The 22,893-nt window shown below is 43.1% G+C and overlaps 1 protein-coding gene across 3 annotated transcripts; it reads right to left on the minus strand.

Annotated features, from left to right (window-relative positions):
* Positions 1-22,854, minus strand: trim66 (tripartite motif containing 66). 3 transcript variants are annotated; one of them, XM_036980945.1, is made up of 20 exons: positions 22,465-22,854; positions 22,017-22,172; positions 13,865-13,981; positions 13,719-13,792; positions 12,716-12,929; positions 10,334-10,463; positions 9,923-10,039; positions 9,492-9,606; positions 8,982-9,128; positions 8,685-8,802; positions 7,710-8,530; positions 5,625-5,840; positions 4,830-4,977; positions 4,266-4,344; positions 3,987-4,176; positions 2,797-3,740; positions 2,411-2,543; positions 2,154-2,228; positions 1,901-2,053; positions 1-1,686 (listed from the first exon to the last, which is right to left on the minus strand). In XM_036980945.1, exons 4-20 carry the CDS (start codon positions 13,725-13,727, stop codon positions 1,450-1,452), a joined length of 3,846 nt encoding a protein of 1,281 aa, XP_036836840.1. In that variant the 5' UTR covers positions 13,728-13,792; positions 13,865-13,981; positions 22,017-22,172; positions 22,465-22,854; the 3' UTR covers positions 1-1,449. The 3 variants fall into 3 exon arrangements, with proteins under 3 accessions (XP_036836840.1, XP_021463293.2, XP_036836839.1); XM_021607618.2 differs by lacking the exon at positions 22,017-22,172 and having other exon boundaries at positions 13,719-13,981; XM_036980944.1 differs by lacking the exons at positions 22,017-22,172; positions 22,465-22,854 and adding an exon at positions 21,743-21,949 and having other exon boundaries at positions 13,719-13,981.
* Between the last annotated feature and the right edge of the window lie 39 nt (positions 22,855-22,893).

The following is a 22,893-nucleotide window of genomic DNA, read 5'->3' on the forward strand; positions in this document are numbered from 1 at the left end:
TACCTTTAAGCTTATTACATATATTTTAGGTAGTAACTAGCAAGAAGACTATGTTGATACCAAACATGCCTTTGTCGGCTAAAGATAGACATTTATTATTTCCTTAACCCCATAAAATAACTTCAGACAAAATAGAAATGAGGAATCAAAAGGAATCGTAGAAGAATAGCAAGGACCGTTTCAAATAGAGCACTTTTCTTTTCAACTATTCTTTATTAAATGGGCATTTCTTGATACCAGCCAACTCTGAGAGGGTCTTTGTAGCGTTTAGGATTCAATATTAGAGATGGAAGCGTAGATATTCCATATTGAAAAGTCCAAATGAAATACTACCGAGAAAAAATACCGACAATCGTTTTAAGTCCGTTTGTTTATTCAAATTGCAAACTTAGCTTGATCCGACAGTTAATTTAAGCTATTATTTTGCAGCAACCTTTAAAAAAATACAGCCAGCTCTACCGTATTGCAGCAGCCACTTTACATAAATGAAAAACTAACATGTACATTCTACATAGAAACTACAGAAAGTTGAAATAACATAACATTCCTCTTAAGTCACTCTTAACTTCGCTAGGTCTTTCTACTTATTCACACTGGATCAAATACCTCCCACTCCCATTAAGCCTGAGAAATAATCATTACTAATACTGGCCTTATACTAATGAAGTATAATTTCATTACGATTTAATAAATGCAAATCTAAAGCATACGTGCCTTGCAATACTATTGTGGCAATTTCAACTAAAGGTATGTTCATTTTTATATTTATCTTAATCTTCTTTGAATACCCCCTTGGTTCAATATGAACTTAACCTTTTCCTTTGTGCTCAGTCATTGCTGCTGAAGAAAGGGCGCCCTCTGTCAGTCACTCAAATCATTGCAGTATAAAAAGGTAGGCGTACATAACGTTCTATACTGTACTTTAAGTGCATATAGGACAGAAATACATATATAAATATAAAATGCAAGACAGAAATATTAACATTAATAGTCTGTATTTACTAATTGCCTGCAATCATTTAGCCACTAAAAACACTCAATATTAATATATAAAACAAGATAATGTGGAGTTTAACATTTATAAATATGTTTACCATTTATTAATACTGACCTTATAGGTTTTGCTGTATATATGATGGAGAATCTACATATATAGGTAGAATCTCCAAATATATCTGAAACAAAAAACAAATACCAGAAACGCAGTTTATAAAGGCATAATAAGTATAAAGATGTATGTCAGATTATAGTTATACAATAATATTTGACACAAATACCAGGCCAAATAACCTTTATAATGAAGAAGTACAATTCTCAAAATGTAAATATGTACATACAATCCCTTCATAAAAACTCAGCTTCCTCTCTTGGATGGAAACGTCCAGTGCAATATCATGTCATACTGTCCTTCAAAATAGCCAGTGATATGTTCTGCTCCACTGCCTACAACTAGAAGTTATGCTTCCTCCAGCTGAGAGAGTGCCTCCTCTTCCTCTTCCTGTGGCACTGCTCTCTCTTCTCTGGCCAAGGGAAGCCTCCCTCAGCTGCTCTGTACACCTCGTCATACTCATCGCTGTCGGAGTCATCCTCGGCTGCAGGGAAGGCCCTGTCTGGGAACACCTCCCTGAGTCTGGAGCTGAAAAACATCTCCAGGCTGCGACCTGCCTGGGCCACCTCTGAGTCCGGCTGGAGGACAGACAGAGAAACCAGAAATGAAACACAGCTCATCTCAGGTTTTACTACCGTGACCCGGATCAGTACCTACAATTGCATTGTGAGCCATTTAATAATGTAAATTATACAATAAAATATGCATTTGCAATATAGCACTGAAACAGTGGTCAATATATACAGTTTAACCTCTATCACTAAAATATTATTATTAATCTATATCACTTACATAATTGAACTTTGCACAGTTCCTGAACATGAGGGAGACATCAGCCACAAACTCCTCAGGTGAATAGTAGTGGTGAGTGCTCCTCTTGCTGAGTTTGGCCCTGATCACAGACAGATCCATGGGCCTTTTGATTATCTGGTAGTAGTGGCGAGCCTAGGTTTCAAAACACGTTTTATTAAACCAGATCACTGTGTTTTTGCAGAGTATTGTGAATACTAACATGCTGATTAATAATAAGATTGGGATCACTTACCAGTGGACTGACCGGCTCATGGAAGGGAGCACTTAGCATGTTGCTGCAGATCAACAGAGTCAACCTCTCACATTTCTACAGAGGGACGACAACATTGATTTCTTACGATAAATAACATTTACTGTAACTAGTAGGTGTGAAACCCCACTTACAGAAGACATTGGGCCCTCCTTGACACTACTGACAGGTCATTACCAGTAATATGTTGAGTCTAGTGTCAGTTGATTAAAATGTTCATAATGTAGAATAATACTTACTCTCTGGTCACAAGCAGAGAGCCCATGAGGCAATGGCTTTCCTGAACATTCTGTAGCCAGCCTCTGGTTCTCATAGTCATACTCCACCTCTGGCTGCTGGATATCTCTGCAGAAGGTACACACCCAGTCACCCCTGAAGTAGGAGAGGACACAGAGGCAGACATTGGTTATCCTCAACCACTGAGCAGTAGTGTAGACAAGACTGATGGATGAGAGAAGTGAGGTGTCATAAATGGCCCCCTATTCTCTGTATAGTGCTTTACTTTTGACCAGAGCCCTATGAGCCCAATGAGCCCTATGAGCCCTGGTCAAAAGTAATGCATTATATAGGGAATCGGATGCCATTTGGGACACAGTCTATGGCTTATGGTGATTAGATGACTTACGTGGGGAAGCTGAGGAGAGCTGGCACATGGCAAGACAGGTGGAATACTTTGGGACAGCGGTCACAGCACAGAAGGTCTCCTCCGATCAGACACACGGCACAGAAGTCTTCACTTTCCATCTCCATGGTCTCTGCCCCAGGCAGGGCCTGCTCGGCTCCTTCACAATGCATCTGTGGACCAGGGTCTGAAGGCAGAGCCCTCTGGGCTGGACGGGACTCCACTCCTGGGTCAGGACTGATAAAGGCTGGGTCAGGGACTGAGTCTGGCTCCGATTCCAGATCTGGTCCAGATTCTGCAGACCCTTGTGATTCAGGGGGTTGTGCACAGTCTGATTCCAGGTCTGAATCTAATCCCGGACGTGTTTCAGATGGAAAACGGGGGCCTGAACCAGGGTCAGGTTGGAGGTCTGATTCCATATCAGCCTCCGATTCCGCATCAGCATCCAGGTCTTCACCATTCTCTGATTCTAAACCATTCTCTGATTCTTCACTACCTTCTGATTCCACTCTAGGTTCTGATTCCACACTAGGTTCTGATTCCAAACTAGGTTCTGATTCTGTAGCAGCCTCATCAGGAGATTCCTCATCAGCAACTGATTCCAGATCAGCCTCTGATGCAGACTCAGCTGGTGGATCAGACTCTTGCTGGGGATCTGATTCTGGTTGTGGGTCCGAGTCCAGTTCAGGGTCAGAAACAGTTTCTGAGATTGACCTGGGATCTGAGTCAGAGTCAAGGTCAGGTGCAGAGAAAGGTTTAGGTGGGGGTGATACAAGATCAGTGGCGGGTACTTGCAGTGTGAGCTCTTTGTGAGAACTGTGTCTTCCATGCTCAGGCCAATCATTAATTACTGGAGATGGGAGAGATTGATTGATAGTGTGTCTCTCTGAGTATTGTTTATCCAGAGACGGGCTGACCGTTGCGACCTTGGCTTCTTTTGATATTCCCTGTAGAGAAAGAACAGAGTTTGACATTTAGAACATGCCAGTAGTATTTTACCCTGATCTGAAACACAGTGCAATTTAGTTCAGACCTAGCCTCTTCTCTGGGCTAATTGCTGCCGCTTATAAGAACCAGCTGGTGGACAAAACTAGTTCAGACATAATGTTTATTGTGGTTATGAAATTAATATAATCTGACATCATAGACTTTCTGGAAGAGAAGAGAGTTCACAATGTTTTAGTGGAGCCTACCTCAGTCACCTTGTCCTTCCTTCCCCTCTGTGGAACAGGTCCGGTCCTTTCTGTTGCAGTGTCTGGCAGAGGGTCACTCTGTCGCCGCCCTTGTGGTGGGATCCGAGACACCAGGATCTTCAGCCTTTCCAAACACACCACTGGAACCTTGGAACTGGAACTCCCAGGTTCCTTCTGAACCTCCCTGTCACTGATGTATGAAGAGGGAAGTGTTGAAGCAACATAACTGTAGCTTTTCCCCTTTTGACATGTTTTTAATGATGCTTTAATAGAACGTACCTGTTGTCTGGAGTCTTTCTTGGTATTCTGCATTTTCCTTTGACGTCATGCCCAGTCTCATCATATGCATAGACATAATCTGGTAAACAGGAGAAATAATGAATTGATGAATAATAATAATTGATGAATCCATTTAACTGATGTGAAAGCAGAATTTGGATATTAGTGATGATGATACTGTATACATCTCTCAGTGGTCATGTGTTCATATGAGAGCATGTTGTTACTACATATTCAGAACATATTTATCTACAGTTATAAATATATATATATATATATATATATAGAGAGAGAGAGAGAGAGAGAGAGAGAGAGAGAGAGAGAGAGAGAGAGAGAGAGAGAGAGAGAGAGAGAGAGAGAGAGAGAGAGAGAGAGAGAGAGAGAGAGAGAGAGAGAGAGAGAGAGAGATGTGATGTTTATTATTGCCAAGGTGTACAATATTGCCAGCTAGATCTGAATTGCAGTGTACAGTGTATACATAAATCAATAAATCCTCTGAGAAATGTATATTGTATAATAATAAATGATAAATGTATAATATTTGGAAGTTAAGTGGCTCAGTACCAGGCTCTGTCTTGTAGATGGTCAAAGGCGATAGGCGTAGGTTGGGCTGGCCTCTGGAGGGAGGAGTGGCTAAGGATCTCTCCAAGGAGGCCACAGATCGTATCACTCCATCAGAAGACAGCCTCCTCCGCCTGAGATCCATGAAACCCTGATGAGGGGGGAATCAGTCATAATCAACATCAACTACTATATCAAGCACAGACACCAACCATATTTTACATTCAAAGTCTGTAAGAATAAGGAGGAGGGACACCTTAGTGTTAGCTTTAGGAACGTGTTTAGTAAGATAAACCAGATATCGTTACAAAACATTATGGGTATTGTACTATATCATGCTACAAAGTCAACTGCAGAGACAAAAACAAGACAAGGCTTTGCCGCGTAAACCTGGAATCTGATTGACCCAAAAAGTTAATTTTGTTGGAATGCAATTAAAAGAATACATCTGTCATCAGATAAATGTACCTTTAAACAGCAACACTAGCAACTTTGTCCAATTTGTTTGCAAATGTTTTTTTGGTCATGTCTTTTACCCTCTGCAAAGAATTTACATTGCCATGTGTGAAACAAGAACAAGGTTTTAAGTCTGAGAGCCAAACCTTTCTACCACATTCATATGTATCCCTTTAAAATCAAATCCAAAACTGCTGAGACTGCGCCTTAAAATAACTGACATATTGTAATAGATACAGTATTTGGAATATTGTTTTCTTTTACAATGTTCTTTTTTTTGTATAGAATTACATTAATTATAGGATCTCTATGGCTGCAGGTCTCTGTTTATTAATAGGTTACCTGGTCTGCCATGCGTCCCTGTTCCACGGCTGCTGTTGCTAGGCTGTGGGTGGCCCCCGGGGGCCTGTCTGTGGAAGGGCTGCTGGAGGGGCCTGCCAGTTCTGGTGGGATGCTCTGGGATCGACTCTTCCTCCCACACAGTGTGCTGGGCCTGCTGCTCTGAGCATCAACACTGAACCCATGGGTCGTCACAGACATCTCCAGTGAAGTGGATCTCTGTCAGGACACAGAAACACGAAGGCAGACCGCCTCAGCACACTCTACTGTTGCTGACTGAGCATCATACAACACAGGTGCATCTATTCATGTCATAGCAACAGAGAGACAGTGCGGTAGTGGGAGGTGTGTGGCGGAACAACCTTCAGTATCACATGCACGCACGAAGGACGCCACTCAGAATCCATTCTGTGAGCTCTGCCTGTCTGATTAAAAACAACGCAATCGCTGCAAAGCCCATTCATTTCAGCGAGAGATGACCCACACTACTGCTCACAACACCGTTATTCTACTGATAATGAAGGGCTTAGTTACAACACCAATTATCGTATGTAAATCCACCATCAGAAGTGCGTTAGCTAGGCTCCTTTGAATAAGCGGCATTAGCACATCACAGATTAGACTCTCTTTCTGTCTCTCCTCCATTGGTCTCCTCCTCTCATCATCATTTCACTAATGTGAGTTTTCCAAAAAGCCCCCAGCAACTGTGTCCCTGTGCTAATGCAGCCATACGCCTGACAAAGCTCGAGCACCAGCCTGTGTCTCAGTACCCCTCCTCTTCCTCTCACCCCTCCTCTTCCTCTCACCTCTCCTTCCCTCCCTTTTTTTCTCTGTCTTATTTCTCACAGCACGCCACACACCATGGAGATTTAGACCAGCTGACACAGAGCATGTGCTCATAATTACCACTCGGTTAAAACACTTACCTGATCCGCGCCCCGAGGAGAGGTGTGAAGGAGTCTAAATGTGGAGAAAAAAGCTATAATCCTCTTCTAGAGGAAGAGGGAGCGAGACAGAAGACAGGGATGTATCTGAGAGAAGTGTACTCAGAGCTGAAATCAACCTCCCAGCTCCCCCAATTCCCCAAGTGTCTCATTATTACCAGGTTAAGTACGTATGTGGCTGTGCCCAAGCGCTTTTTCTTCTCACTTTCACTCACTGTGTCTTGGCAAGGCGGAAATAATGTGCCTCTGTTGTTGTAATCATGCAGGAGGAACATTTTTGATCGGTGATCATTCGGTTGCTCAATCCCTGGTACCAAGGGTACTAATAATAAACAGTAGAATCTTTTTTTAGCTTTACTGCAACGCTGCACTTAAGTCTTTTTATATATTTCAGCATAGCTGGTGCTTTGATTGTGTTAGTGTGCCTCTTTCTTAAGCATAGTCCCTTCTTCAAATGGAAGCCAGTCAGGTTTCTGTAGCACCATCTGTTTTCAGGGCAGCTGTCAACCACTGTGTCTGATAATTTGGTGTAAACAAAGTTATTGCCAGAATTTTTTTCAATATCCGCTGTATGTAGATATTGAGACAGGAAATACTGCTGTCAGCCTGGGTTTAAGACTTGCAATAATGCGAAGCTCCCTGCGGTACAATGTGCTTTGAGCTTCAATTATAACACCATGAAACCAATTTACTGTATCCAGCCTTCCCTCAACCCATTGGCTTTTTATTCTGCCATAATGCACAACCGAAGTGAAACAATGGCTGTACCTTGCACTATTCTCCTCAGGACAGGTGTGTGACCTGTGGTTTGTGTGTGCGTGTATGTGTGCTTGGCCAGAAGCGAGGCAGGGCTGAGGCATGTGTGCTACTGTTAGTCTGAGAGGTGTTTGTGAGCAAGACCGTGCGTTTTGACACCTCTCAGCTCAGTGTGTGGTGAGGTCTATAAGGCCATAGAGAATGAGGAGGGACAAGTGTGACAACTGTGGAGTCAACAGAGTGAAATAAAAATTAGGCTGTGGGACCTATATAACTCTCTGGTCAACAGACAATAATAGGGGAACTCCGACGTGGGCCAAAAGTGCACTATCGCTGAGCAAACATGGACAGCTTTACTAAGTTGATATGGTTGTTTTGGTCAACTCACCCTGCCATCTCTGCAGTCTCTGGATGGATGTGTAGTCCTGGCCTCCTGCTGCTCTTCCTCCTGCTGCTCCACTGTCAGTTCGGCCACTAGGGGAGACAGGAGCAGCTGCTGCTGCTGTTGCTGCTGCTGCTGCTCCTGCTGGATCCCATCTGTCAGCACCTCTCTGTCCACCCCTGTCTGTACATGTGTCTTCTCCCTGCTCCCCTCCTGGATCTGCTCTGTCAACACCTCTCTGTCCACAGCTGGCTGCCCAGGAGTCTGCTCTCTCTCTCTGCTGGCCTGCTGGCCCTGGCCTTCCCTGGCCCCATCTGTGGCTGGCTGTGCATGAGTTTCAGGAAGTGGCTGAATCTGAGGCTGGTAGAGGGCTGTGGCTGGGGGCTGAAGTCCAAGACCTCTACTGTTGGAGCTGGAGCTGAGCAAGCCTGGGTCAGCAGCCGCGAGATGCTCTTGCTGTTGGGGACACTGCATGGAGGAGGGCACCACAGCTGGTGGACCTGGAGGACTGTCAGGGCCCCAGCACCTGAGCAGCTGACTCTGGTGCAGGGCCAGGGAGGGAGAGCTGAGGGTGGACTGGGCACACCTGGCGGAGTAGGAGTTGGGTTCCCGCTGGGTCTTGTCCAGCTGCACAGCTGGCTGTGGGGGTATGCAGTGGAGGCAGCACATCTGGGGCTGACAGCAGGCCTGGAAGGCACAGCTCTGCTCCCGCCCTCCATGGCACACAGATGGCAGGGACAAGCAGGTGATAGGCTGGGGCCTCAGGATGCTGGGGAAGGCCACGCCCTCAGAGTAGGAGCGATTTCCCCCCTCGGCAGTGAGCTGACCTAGAACAACAGAGATACTTGTAGTTTAGGAATAAGGCCAGGTCTCCAGTAGGACGGCATTAAATGCAGCACTTTCAATAATTACATACAACCAGTTTACAACCAGTCACTGCAGCCAAGCTACTGCAGCCAAGTCCTTTAAGCCTTAGTTTACCCAAAGTTGAGATCTGCTTAGTCCAGTAGCTGGCATCCCAGTTGAACTTGATCTTCACAGGGAGCCAGGCGTCTGAGTGTAGTGGGGGTTCAAGCAGGCGCTGCATCTGGAGAGAAATCTAAACGAGGACAGGCGTAATGTAAAAGCCCAAATTACCTTTTTCCATAATCAACTCCAAAAAATATATATTTCTCTGTTTTTAAATGAGACTAGAAAATGGCCTTGCATTTTACAAGCGGCAAAAAAATGGCCTTGTGTTTGACCCGCAAGCCCACCCTTCTGTCCCTTCAGACTTACCAGCTCCCTGCTGAGGAGAAGTGGGTTCTTGAGGTGGTGGGCCGTTGCCCAGCTGATGAAGTTCTGCACGTGGTCCAGCTGGCTGCACATCTCTATCGCCCCCTGCAGCTGGTCCTCCAGACGCCGCTGGAAGTCCTCCGAGATCTTCTACACACACACACACACACACACACACACACACACACACAAACACACACACACACACACACACACACACAGAGGCAGACAGAAACATGCTCACGTGTAATTGCTGGCACGGAGAGAGTGAATTACAGATGGAAAGAGAGGGGCTAATCAATGGCTTGTTTTTCTACGGATGTCATTCCTAAGATTCCTGCTTTTTTGACAGATCATTATTGCCTCTCCATTGCGAGCGGTCAGAACTGATTAGATAATGTTGGGAGCGCTCCTGATTGGGAACATGTACATTCATGGTCAGCTAGACACTGGAAACAGATGAATGCCCCTGGAAACATTGAGACTGAGGGGAGAGAGAGAGAGAATCATTACCTCCAGTTGCTCTATTAATAGGTTGGCCCGTTTGTTCAGCTCATTCATCATAATCATCTTTGCCATTTTAATCTGGTTCTCAGCCTTCCTCTGCGTGACCTTTACACCGTGCAGCCTGAGAGGAACACAGAGAAAGTGACATTCTGATTACTGACAGAGAAACCAAAACAGTTGATGGATTGTGGTGTATACGTGCTTTATTGCACTTGGATGCTTTACATATGTTAGATGGGCATTTCATTCAGAGTTGGAGAGTGTATTGTATATGATCTTTGAGAGGACATATACATGTCGTCAAAATTGCTCTGGTAAATTTGAGCCAGGTTTCTGAGACCACCAGCTGTTGGCTTTATACTTGCTTTATGAGATCAGCGTATACTCCTGATCATTCTACACATCTGTCAGTAATGTATTGTACAAGCGGAGCTTACCTGTCCTCTATCTGTTTGGCTGTGCTCTCCACTGCAGACCTCCTCTCCTCCACCTGAGCCATCAGGCTCTCAAACTGCCACTGTTGGTCCTGCAGGGCCTTTCCAATGTGCACCAGCCTGAGGACAAACAGATATCACAGTGGGTCAAATAATACAATAGAAACACCACTTAACCTCACCACTTTACACCCTTTAATTTCAAGCATCTCCTTGAGGGATAGTTACTGTATGACGTTAGGGACTTTTGGGACCACTAATGCACTGCAAAATCACAGGCAACAGGGCAATGTATCATATGGACTGAATTAGAATTAGGTAGGTTGAAGATATGCACCAGACACAACGCAGGAGGTTTTTAACCTGCTGTTAGCCCCTCACTGTAATGCCCTTGTGCCGTGTCTAAGGACTGACCTGTGGTTCTTGTGGGCGGACAGGTGACAGCTGCTGCAGCACATGAGGTCACAGGACTCGCAGAAGAGCTCCAAGGGCTCTTGTCTGTGAGAGTGGCACATGAGGAGGGGGCGGCCACACAAGCCAGGGCCTGCCGGGCAGAGGGGGGTAGGGGAGAGAGAAACATAGTGTTACCACAGAGAAGGACTAAACAAGCAATTCACACGTACAGCTAAAGGTATTGGGAGGAATTGGTGATGTACATTTATTTGCTAAATGCACAAATATATATCATACAAACAAATGTTCAAGGACACATCATGTAAACAAAAGCGGCCTACTAAAGAGCAACTGCATAACATTCATGTCTGGCAGCACACAGTTTATGTACATCAATGTTTTATTCTATTTTCAAATCAATCTACAAGACAAACTACTATTTTGCTGAATGTTTCCTGTTGTGTTTTGTTTAATTTAGTTTCAAATGTTATCTGTAATCTCACTCTACTCTATTTTAGAGTTGGAAAATACGTTGAATCTGATATTGGCCTCAAGTTAACATGCATTACATGAGTCATTCAGTATCATCATCATTCCAAAACTAGTTTAGGCTGGGGAAATATGGCATCCTTTAAATCTAGTAAATATTTCTGGGCTTAAATAATGGGTAGACAGATGGAAAATAGGGCAGAGAGAGAAGGTCTTTGATCGGAGAAATGAAAGACCAGTGCCAATCTAGATTAATAACTTAGTTCGGTTGGCTTTTGAAGAATCAAACAAAACCTTCACACCGCAGGATGTAGACAGTAACAAATGCTGCTAGAGAACAAATGACTTTCATGTGTGCATGCATAAACGGCCATGTTTTAAAAATAAATGCAGCATTAGTCATTTGATTTGCAATGTAATGAGAGTTCCTACTCTATGCAAATTTTCTGTATAAATAGCTGGAAATTTGATTCTTATGCAGTATATATGAGACTTCCTGCCAAAAGTTATCACTTCCTCACACTAAAGTTGTATCCCAAATATCACCTGTTCCCTATAGGGCTCTGGCCAAAAGTAGTGCACTATGTAATAATAGGGTATAATTTGGAACGGAGTCCAAGCAATCACCAAGTGGCATTAGTTTATTTACTTCCAAACTGGACCCAAATTGACTGAAGCCTTTAACTGACTTTTGAGAACAATAACAACCAATTGTTGTATCCTGATTCTGGTGTTTATTTCTGGGTGATGTTCAGATGGCTATCCACTGTACACATTAAAGTTGGTCCTATGTCTATACTCTGGGGTGATGCAGAAGGTTTTCCCACAGTCACAAACACACACGCAGGCACAAATGTACACACACACAAACACACACACACACACACACACACACACACACACACACACGCACACACACACACAAACGCACACACCAGAAGGGGCAGGAAACAGATCACAACGTGATAGAGACCACAGTGTCACGATGAGTAAACACAGACCCCAACAATACACAGAACTGTTGCTACACACACACACACACACACACACACACACACACACACACACACACACACACAGCTAAGCATGGCCCTAGTTAGTACAGTCAACTAAACACTGACTCAACAGATCGGTAAAGCGCTCAACTCAACCCTGTAACATAACAAGCACATCACTGCAAACTGCTGCACACAGGCCCACAGAGCCTGACTAAAGTCTCAGCTGAACATAGCTATCCGCTGAACACAACCCTACTGCACTCTGCTGGACACACCACTCCAATGAGCAGTGCCTTTTGCACAATGCTCTCCACAAGGCCTACTGTACACTGCATAGCACAGCCCCAGTGCTAAGAGCTGAGTGACCACATCCTGCCTGCAGAGCTACGCTTCCTCACCCGCAACACTTCAAACTGATGTTCTCACCAAAACACAAAAACAAAACACTGACACACTAAGACAGCAACACTTAGAGGTGGCAATAGAGGTGAGATGTGATCACAGAGTTACAGTATGACTTTGCCTTTTAGCATTCAAGAGTAGAGACCTAGAAACGTTTTCAGCATCCACAAAAAATATAACACTGTTGCTACAAAAATAGTATCATTCTCAGAGTTCACTCTCTGAATGTGGGCCACGTGATAAAAGGAATTGTAATACATAAGGGTCTGCAGGAACCATTACTGTACCACCAACCATTACAGGCTGCATGCATAATTCATCACAATCATTCCTACTGAGACATGATTAACAAACAGACATGGGAAAAGTTGAAACAAAGAAACACAAAGAGGTCTGATGACAACCCCGGGGAAACGAAGCCCATCTCCACCCAACCGGCCAGAGACACTCGGATGTGGAGACTGGAGAGGCAGTGAGGGATGGGAGAACCTGTCTGAGACAGAGAGATGCTTGCCTGGTTCGGGTGGAGGCAGGGAGCTGGGGGCCATCTGGTCCCTCTGGTGCAGGTCGACACATTGGGTAGAGGGCTTCTGGTGTTGGTGCAGGTCTGAGCACTGAGGGGTGGCTTTCTGGTGCTGGTGCATGTCTGTACACTGGTAGCACAGCCACTTGTTGCAGAATGTACACAGGCTCTGGGCTAGCCTGGGCTCTGGGCACTCTGCGCAACGCTGCCACAGACAAGAGAAGACCAGTCATATATTGACACACACCAAGCACGCACGCACACAAGCACACACACAAAACAACAAGGTCGTCTGATATAAAGATGGGGTGACATATGTCAAAAGTATTAGTGTTACCTCCCTCTGTACTTTGGGCTAAATCACACTCCTCAGAGCGGTTACTTGTGTCGATGCTCACACATTCTGAGCTATTCCCAGAGAATGTCAGATGCATTCGATCAAGTTCCTCAAAATGAAGCCATGTTGAGAGTCACAGACACAAGCTGCTCAACCAGCTGATTCATTTCCCTTTTAATGCAGCTTAAAGACAACTAGTAGCACAGAATGAAGTGCACATTCAAATCAAATGTACTGAAATCACATTTCAAGATACAGCTGCAACAATATAACAAAACAGGTCATACTGACGTCATGCCAATTCCACAGGTTTATCCTTTCTTCTTTTAGAACGTGTTGTGTACCTCTTCATCCTCATCACATTACAGTTAACAGTCAACACTATCCCCTCAGAGTTATTTGGAAAAATATTCATATTCACTTCGTTAGAAATACACTGAAGCACATCAAAGACTTGAGAGAGTCTGAATACCCTCGGGCTAAGACAGCAAATAATAAGTCCACGCATATACATTCATTCTATTTCTGCAATTGCCTCTACACACAGAGGCACAAACAATAGTAGAATAGAAAATCTGCTTGTGGGGAAAAAAGAGAGTTGAGGTAATCTGTGTCAGCCGTGTCATAGGAATGTTAATAGAACGTTGAACGCCTTACCTTCTCCATGTCAGCAGTGGGGTAATGTGTCCTCTAGTGAACGGTAGAGCTGGTACCCAGCAGAGCTGCTCTCGCTGTGGGAGGGAGAGGACAGCACAGTCTGACGCTCACACACAGCACAGCAGCACTCACACTGAAGCTTTTACCTGCGGCAGGAAGCAGCGTGCACCGAGAGGTGGCCCCAGAGAATACGGCTTACATGACAGCCTGCGTGCTGAGCTCTCCTCTCCTCTCCTCGCCTGGTTCATCTGTGTGTAGGACTCCTAACAGAACAGAAGGAGAGGAGTGTCAAATTCAAATCCATCCTCTCTATCACACAAAAAAAACATAATCCTTTTTCTTAAATAAGCCTGTGCATAATAATTGGGAATTAGGGAGATACGATAATTATTTTTTTTCTAGGACGAAATATCCCCGGAAGCCCTTCCCAAAATGGAAGGAGAGGCCGAATGACCTACAATGTTAGAGGGAATTGTAAGCACTGCAAACGGGAGTGGAGCAGCCTGGGATGGGATGGGCTGTGGTGGGCTGTGGTGGGCTGCTGGTGACCTCCTTCTACATCCCTGTATCAGCACAAGGAGGGGACAGGTCCCTCTGGAGCCACACATGCTCACGTAGCACACCATAACCGGGTCAGGCTCTGATGAGCACCAGACGGGAGTAGGAAACACTCCTGCTTTATCTTTATCACAGTATTGCAGAAGAGAAGAAATGGCACACTGCAAGGAAACAAAACTAACTTCATGGCTGGAAAGACAATCCATATACAGTACTGGAGAGGAGGATCATGTTGTAACTGTCTTAAAATGCATCAGCAAAAAGTGACACTATTAGAAGGGGGATATGACTCCTCCCATTGCTGTAATGTAGACAGAGTTGTGGCAAAGAGTAGTAAGACACCCACACTATGTGAAATCAAGATCAAAACACCATCATTGCTGCTGCTCTGAGTCTGCCTAACACCAACCCCTGCAGCCTGACCTACAAATCTGACAACTTTCTCATCCTCTGGTGCTTCACAGGGGAGCTAAAAACCATCCCATTCCCCATTGTGTGCTCAAAGACCCACTTTAAAACACAATTAGTCAAACCTAGCGGACCCCGCCTCTTGTTCACTCAGCTCTCCTGCTTTTTAAACCCCCCTCCTTCCCTTTCATACTCCCCATTTTGCTTTTAAACCAGAAAGGTGTTAGCACTATACCTCTCTGGGAGGGACAGCTCTCCTGCCCTGCTAAGTGATGTTGGTACTGGATAAAAGGCAGCCTGAAAGCATGACATCTCTAGAGATGTCACAATAATAGAAACTTCACTGGTGATGTCTCCCCTGAAAGCACACCTATGTAACATCCATTAACACTGAGGTGATGGGATCCAAGTGAATAACCACTCCAATGTCACTTCCCTGATCAGACAATTATCTACATAGTGACTGTAAATATTCATAACTTCTCTGGCCAAACTCATCAACCATTCCCTGTACTGTACACTGTAATGGAAAACTGTAAATTATAAGGTCATTTTGGGTATTATCAATACTCTGAAACGTTTTACAGCAGCATACTGTAAATTATGGTGCATTGTGGAAAATATTGTGGGCGGGGAAAGATCTGCTGTATTTCTAATGGTACTGTAATTCCACCCCACAGAAAACAGTACCATATCTTTGGAGCACCAAAAATCTTTTGACCACTAGTGGGTGAATGGTATTGTTGTTTCTGGCTCATTAACATACACTATATATACAAAAGTATGTGGACACCCCCTCAAATTAGTGGATTTGGCTATTTCAGCCACACCCTTTGCTGTGAGGTGTATAGAATTGAGCACACCGTCATGCAATCTCCATAGACAAACATTGGCAGCAGAATGGCCTTACTGAAGAGCTCAGTGACTTTAAACGTGGCACTGTCATAGGATGCCACCTTTCCAACAAGTCAGTTCGTCAAATTTCTGCCCTGTTAGAGCTGTCCCGGTCAACTGTAAGGGCTGTTTTTGTGAATTGGAAAGGTCTAGGAGCAACAATGGCACAGCCGCGAAGTGGTAGGCCACATAAGCTCACAGAACGGGACAGATGATGCTGAAGCGCGCAGCGCATAAAAATCATCTGTCCTCGGTTGCAACACTCACTACCGAGTTCCAAACTGCCTCTGGAAGCAATGTCAGCATAATAACTGTTTGTAGGGAGCTTCCTGAAATGGGTTTCCATGGACGAGCAGCCGCACACAAGCCTAAGATCACCATGCGCAATGCCGGCTGGAGTGGGGTAAAGATCGACGCCATTGGACTCTGGAGCAGTGGAAAGGCATTCTCTGAAGTGATGAATCACGCTTCACCATCTGGCAGTCCGGTTTTGGCGGATGCCAGGAGAACGCTACCTGCCTGAATGCATAGTGCCAAATGTAACGTTTGGTGGAGGAGGAATAATGGTCTGGGGCTGTTTTTCATGGTTCGGGCTAGGCCCCTTATTTCCAGTGAAAGGAAATCTTAACGCTACAGCATACAATGAGGTTCTAGACGATTCTTTGCTTCCAACTTTGTGGCAACAGTTTGGGAAGGCCCTTTCTTGTTTAAGCATGACAATGCCCCTGTGCACAAAAGGAGGTCCATACAGAAATGGTTTGTCTCGGTCGGTGTGGAAAAACTTGACTATCGAACACCTTTGGGATGAATTGGAATGCCGAATGCGAGCCAGGCCTAATCACCCAACCTCACTAACGCTCTTGTGGCTGAATGGAAGCAAGACCACGCAGCAATTTTCCAACATCTAGTGTAAAGCCTGCCCAGAAGAGTGGAGGCAGTTATAGCAGAAAAGGGCGGACCAACTCCATGATTTTGGAATGAGATGTTCGACAAGCAGGTGTCCATATACTTCTGGTCATTTAGTGTATATATCAATGGAGGCTGATGAGGGGAGGACGGCTCATAATGATGGCTGGAACGGAGAGAATGTAATGGCATCAAACACATGGAAAACATGTGTTTGATGTATTTGATACCATTCCACCATTCCATCAGCCAAAAAACATTGTAGACCTCCACAAGTCTAGATCATCCTTGGGAGCAATTTCCAAAAGTCTGAAGGTACCACATTCATCTGTACAAACAATAGTACGCAAGTTTAAACACCATGGGACCACGCAGCCATCATACTGCTCAGGAAGGAGACGCATTCTGTCTCCTAGAGATGAACGTACTTTGGTGTGAAAAGTGCAAATCAATTCCCGAACAGCAAAGGACCTTGTGAAGATTCTGGAGGAAACAAGTACAACAGTATCTATATCCACAGAAAAACGATTCCTATATCGACATTTCCTGAAAGGCTGCTCATCAAGGAAGAAGCCACTGCTCCAAAACCGCCATAAAAAAGCCAGACTACGGTTTGCAACTGCACATGGGGACAAAGATCATACTTTTTGGAGAAGTGTCCTCTGGTCTGATGAAACAAAAATAGAACTGTTTGGCAATAATGACCATCATTATGTTTGGAGGAAAAAGGGGGAGGCTTGCAAGCCGAAGAACACCATCCCAACTGTGAAGCACAGGGGTGGCACCATCATGGTGTGGAAGTGCTTTGCTGCAGGAGGGACTGGTGCACATCACAAAATAGATGGCATCATGAGGGAAGAAAATGATGTGGATATATTGATGCAACATCTCAAGACATCAGTCAGGAAGTTAAAGCTTGCTCGCAAATGGGTCTTCCAAATGGACAATGACCCCAAGCATTCTTCCAAAGTTGTGGCAAAATGGCTTAAGGACAACAAAGTCAAGGTATTGGAGTGGCCTTCATAAAGCCCTGACCTCAATCCTATAGAAAATATGTGGGCAGAACTGAAAAGGCATGTGCGAGCAAGGAGGCCTACAAACCTGACTCAGTTACACCAGCTCTGTTAGGAGGAATGGGCCACAATTCGCCCAATTCATTGTTGGAAGCTTGTGGAAGGCTACCAGAAACATTTGACCCAAGATAAACAATTTAAAGGAAATGCTACCAAAAACTAATTGAGTGTATGTAAACTTCTGACCCACTGGGAATGTGATGAAAGAAATAAAGACTGAAATAAATAATTCTCTCTACTATTATTCTGGCATTTCACATTCTTAAAATAAAGTGGTGATCCTAACTGACCTAAGACAGAGCATTTTTACTAGGATTAAATGTCAGGAATTGTGAAAAACTGAGCTTAAATATATTTGCCTAAGGTGTATGTAAACTTCCGACTTCAACTGTAACTGTAGATAAATACCTTCTCATTATGTAGTAACAATAGGCTTTCATATGAACACTGAGATATGAATACTGCATCATCATCACTGATATCAAAATGATGCATTCACATCAGTTAAATGGATTCATTAAATTATTATTGTTCGCCCTCTGTCCACATACTTTTGGTGATGTAGTGTATTTTGAGGCATGCCTTGTCATATGCTATATTGGTTGCACACATGAGTGAGAAGGGTACTAATTTAACTCCTTATAGTGCCCCATCAATTTGTATAGGGGACAGATCGGAGTGGCAGCAAGTCCAAAACCTTAAATGGTTGAGCATTTTGCCATGTCCTTTTGGTCTGTTTGGCCCTGTAGTCACTGCCAGTTTTGAAGTCTTTGTTAAGGCCTCTAGAAGTGTAAGTGATATAATACACAAAATATTCATGAATATACTGTAATGTGTAAACACTTTACCTAGCAGCCAACCTGTTTGCAATCTCTTGTAATTACTGTATAATACTGTGAAATACAAACCCCTCCCTCAATTAATTTCATTCATCCATTATTTTTCAATTACGGTAGCATTTACTTTTTTACAGTATTCTTTTTACGGTACATTTTACGGTATTGTACTGTGTGTCATTACACATTACTTGCTATGATTCTGTATATTACAGTATAATACTGTTATATGAAATACAGAACTTTACTTGCTACTGAGCTGCCTGTACGCTACTGTCAAATTCACAGCAACCCATTTAAAGTGTATTTAAGTCCATAACTCATTACATAGCCTACAGGAGAAAAATGTGTTCAATACTCTTCCTTGGAATCTGCCTTGTGGTACAGATGTATCCGTATTGAATTAATGATAATAGCATATAAAAAAATCATAAAAGATATGCATAATTTAAATCATTTGAGCACTCTCCTCACTGAAGGTACTCTTGTGGCCCTCTGTTCAAAATCAGGCATAGTGAATCCATGTACACAGTGAAACAGTGCCTTCAGAGAGAATTCCTACCGCTTGACTTATTTCACATTTTGTTGTGTTACTGTCTGAATTCAAAATGGATTAAATTGATTTTTTTCTCTCATTCATCTACACACAATACCCCATAATGACAAAGTGAAAACATGTTTTTAGAATTTTTTGCAAATGTATTGAAAATGAAATACATAAATATCTAATTAACATAAGTATTCACACCCCTGAGTCAATACTTTGTAGAAGCACATTTCGCAGTGATTACAGCTGTGAGGCGTTCTGGGTGAGTCTCTAAGAGTTTTCCACAACTGGATTGGCCAATATTTTCCCATTACTCTTTTAAAAAGTATTTAAGCTCTGTCAAACTGGTTGTTGATCATTGCCAGACAACCATTTTCAGGTGTTGCCAAAGACTTTCAAGTAGATTTCAGTCAAAACTGTAACTTGGCCACTTAAGAACATTCACTGTCTTCTTGGTAAGCAACTCCAGTGTAGCCTTGTGTTTTAGGTTATTATCCTGCTGAAAGGTGAATTAATCTCCCAGTGTCTGGTGTAAAGCAGACTGAACCAGGTTTTCCTCTAGGATTCTGCCTTTTGGTCTATTTCTTTTGTATCCCCAGTCCTTAACAATTACAAGCATACCCGTAACGTTATGCAGCCATCACTATGCTTGAAATATGGACAGTGGTACTCAGTAATGTGTTGTATTGGATTTGCCCCAAACATAACATTTTGTAGTTACTCCACAATACTAACCTAAATTACAGAGTGAAATGAAGGAAGCCTTTACAGAATAATAATATTCAAAAACATGCATCCTGTTTGCAACAAGGCAATACAGTAATACTGCAAAACATTTGGGAATGCAATTAACTTTATGTCCTGAATCAATGTTGTTGATCCATCCTCAGTTTTCTCTTATCGTAGCCATTAAACTCTGTAACTGTTTTAAAGTCACCATTGACTTCATGGTGAAATCCCTGAGCGGTTTCCTTCCTCTCCAGCAACTGAGTTATTAAGGACGCCTGTATTATTGTAGTGACTAAGTGTGTTGATACACCATCCAAAGTGTAATTAATATCTTCACCATGCTCAAAGGGCTATTTAATGTCTGTTTAGTTTTAATACCCATCTACCAATAGGTGCCCTTCTATGCGAGGCATTGAAAAACCTCGCTGGTCTTTGTGGTTGAATCTGTGTTTGAAAGTCACTGCTCGACTGAAGGACCTTACAGATAATTGTATGTGTGGGGTACAGAGATGAAGAAGTCATTAAGAAATCATACAACTTATTATGTGACTTATTAAACACATTTTTTCTCCTGAACTTCTTTAGGTTTGCCATAACAAAGGGGTTGAATACTTATTGACTCAATGCATTTCATCTTTTTATTTTTTATTAATTTGTAAAAATTTCTAAAACCATAATTCCACTTTCACATTATAGGGTATTATGTGTAGGCTACTGACAAACAAATCTAAATGTAATCAATTTTCAATTCAGGCTGTAACACAAAACAATTAGGAAAAAAGTCAAGGAGTGTAAACACTTTCTGAAGGCACGGTATGTATCTGAATGTGTTTAGGCTACTTTTCTTTACCCCTAATCCTGATGCACCATCCATGTATTGGGTCTTTTCTATTGAGTGATGATGAGTGCTGAGGGGGCTCTCTGAGAGCTGCTATGTGTTTCCTGAAGAGAAGGAATGTGAGCACCACTCCCTGGCTGTCTGTCAATAACAGCTTTATAGCAGTGCAACACCTCCCTGTGTTTCACTAACACCTCCCTGGAATTATTATTATTTTTGTTTTATTTAACCTTTATTTAACTAGGCAAGTCTTTATTTAACTAGGCAAGTAAATAAGAACAAATTCTTATTTACAATGACGGCCTACTTTTAAAGCCTCCGCCAGTCGGAACTCTCCCCTAACCCGGACAGCGCTGGGCCAATTGTGCGCCGCCCTATGGGACACCCAATCACGGCCGGTTGTAATACAGCCCGAGATCGAACGCGGGTCTGTTGTGGTGCTTCTTGCACTGCGATGCAGTACCTTAGACCTCTGTGCCATTCGGGAGGCACTGTATGCTCGGGGGACTACACACTTCCCAGCTTGTTCATGTTTCTGATGGCAATAAGAGCTATAATATGTGGATTTGCAGGTATGAATTGCAAGGCATTTCTCTTTTTATGAAATTGTATAATTATCTTTTAAACCTCCCAATATGGAATCAATGTGTAGGGAAATTATTGTATTATTGCTCTATTTTATACAGATCGGCCACACTGACACTTAACAGAGGTCAATGTCACTCACTGATAACCTGTCATTGTCATCATGTATATCAATTGTGTACTGAGCCTGATCAATGAATGCAAACGTGGCTGCTGTTGTTTTAGCCATAAAATATCAAGTTGTTAAAAGTAAAACAAGTTATGATACATGGCCGGGCTATCATCACAGTAGGATATGTGCAAATATCTGATTTTCATCATGATAGACAAGGAGCAGGTGAATCAATGACTTTAAAATTAGACAGATAGATTGTGTAACATAATCTAGTCTAATTATACTGACGCATTCCCTGTCGTAATCAAAATATAATGGTAACCTAACTGGTATCGATTTGTTGTTTATATGACATTGCTGAAATCTTGGCTCACATACAGTATCGGAGGATGCGCATAATTTGAGCTACTCAATAGTCAACAGAGCCGCACCTAAATCCATTCGATTATTTACGCATGTATTTAAGCTGTCCAAAAGATCATGCATTACAATATCGTTTTTAAGATACAAAACACAATAGTTGCTCATAACATACCTCAAACGCAATAACTTTCGCTTTGGCAGTGCGTCCACAAGGTTCAGTCAGACAATATCAACTACCGTTATGTGATGACAATTGCTTTCAGTGTCAGTGCGCACGTAGTGTACTAGGACGGGCTACATTATTATTATGACCATGTTTACGAATTTGAATTGGACTGTAGGCTACTGGTATATTCACTGCGATACAGAATATGCTCACCTAAGCCTACCCTACGATAGTGAAGGGCTGTCACAAGTCAAGTATGACCAAAGCTTGTGTTTTTTACCTTAACCTGATCATCACCGTATACGGCAGGCTATCCCCTCTCGATCCATTGGATGTCGCTCGTTTGTCCAGCTCAAATATTTTGGAGTTACAAAATCTCGTGTTTGATCGTGAGATTTACACGCGTTTATTTCTTCGGGAAAACGGTACTTCCAAACTGAAATCAAATGAACACATTTGATCTTCGGTGAATCTTATTGTCATAATGCATTTTTGAAAAAATATCTTCCCAAACACATACATTTCACATTCATTTTATTACGGTACCATTATGACTGGCCTATTTCTCCTATCTATTCAAGCTTAAAATATGCTGTCGATATGTTTAATGTTCCACCGTAAAAGCCAGTAGCATGCCTGGTAACTCAGTGCAAGTATAATACCATGACAGGACAGTATCACGATAGGACAGTACAGGTAAACTATTGTTTTAATAATATTTAACTTACCCAACCCGTTATTCATCCTAGCCCACCAAAAACACCGAAACTAGGTGTCATCGGGCACGTCAACCACGGGCATGGGCGTATGGTGAGGGATACCCTTATTTTGGTCTAATGTATAACTGCATCCCAATCGTTTGTTCTGGTATTTTTCAGATGACCGTCTTTGCTCTGCCATCCCACAGCTCAACACAGAACATCTGACAGATTATATGCACCATCACAGATCCAATGGTGATGCAATACCTTTTAATGCAGAAGCCAATGAAAGTATGTCTAAACTTCCCCCGTTCTTGTCTGCCTGTTAGTGTATCACACTAACCCAGATTGATTTTAATAACCACTGGTTTAGATAGTGTATAGTGCATTCGGAAAGTATTCAGACCCCTTGACGTTTTCCACATTTTGTTACATTACAGCCTATTCTAAAATGAA

This window comes from Oncorhynchus mykiss, chromosome 6, assembly GCF_013265735.2.
Source record: "Oncorhynchus mykiss isolate Arlee chromosome 6, USDA_OmykA_1.1, whole genome shotgun sequence".
NCBI lineage: Eukaryota > Metazoa > Chordata > Actinopteri > Salmoniformes > Salmonidae > Oncorhynchus > Oncorhynchus mykiss.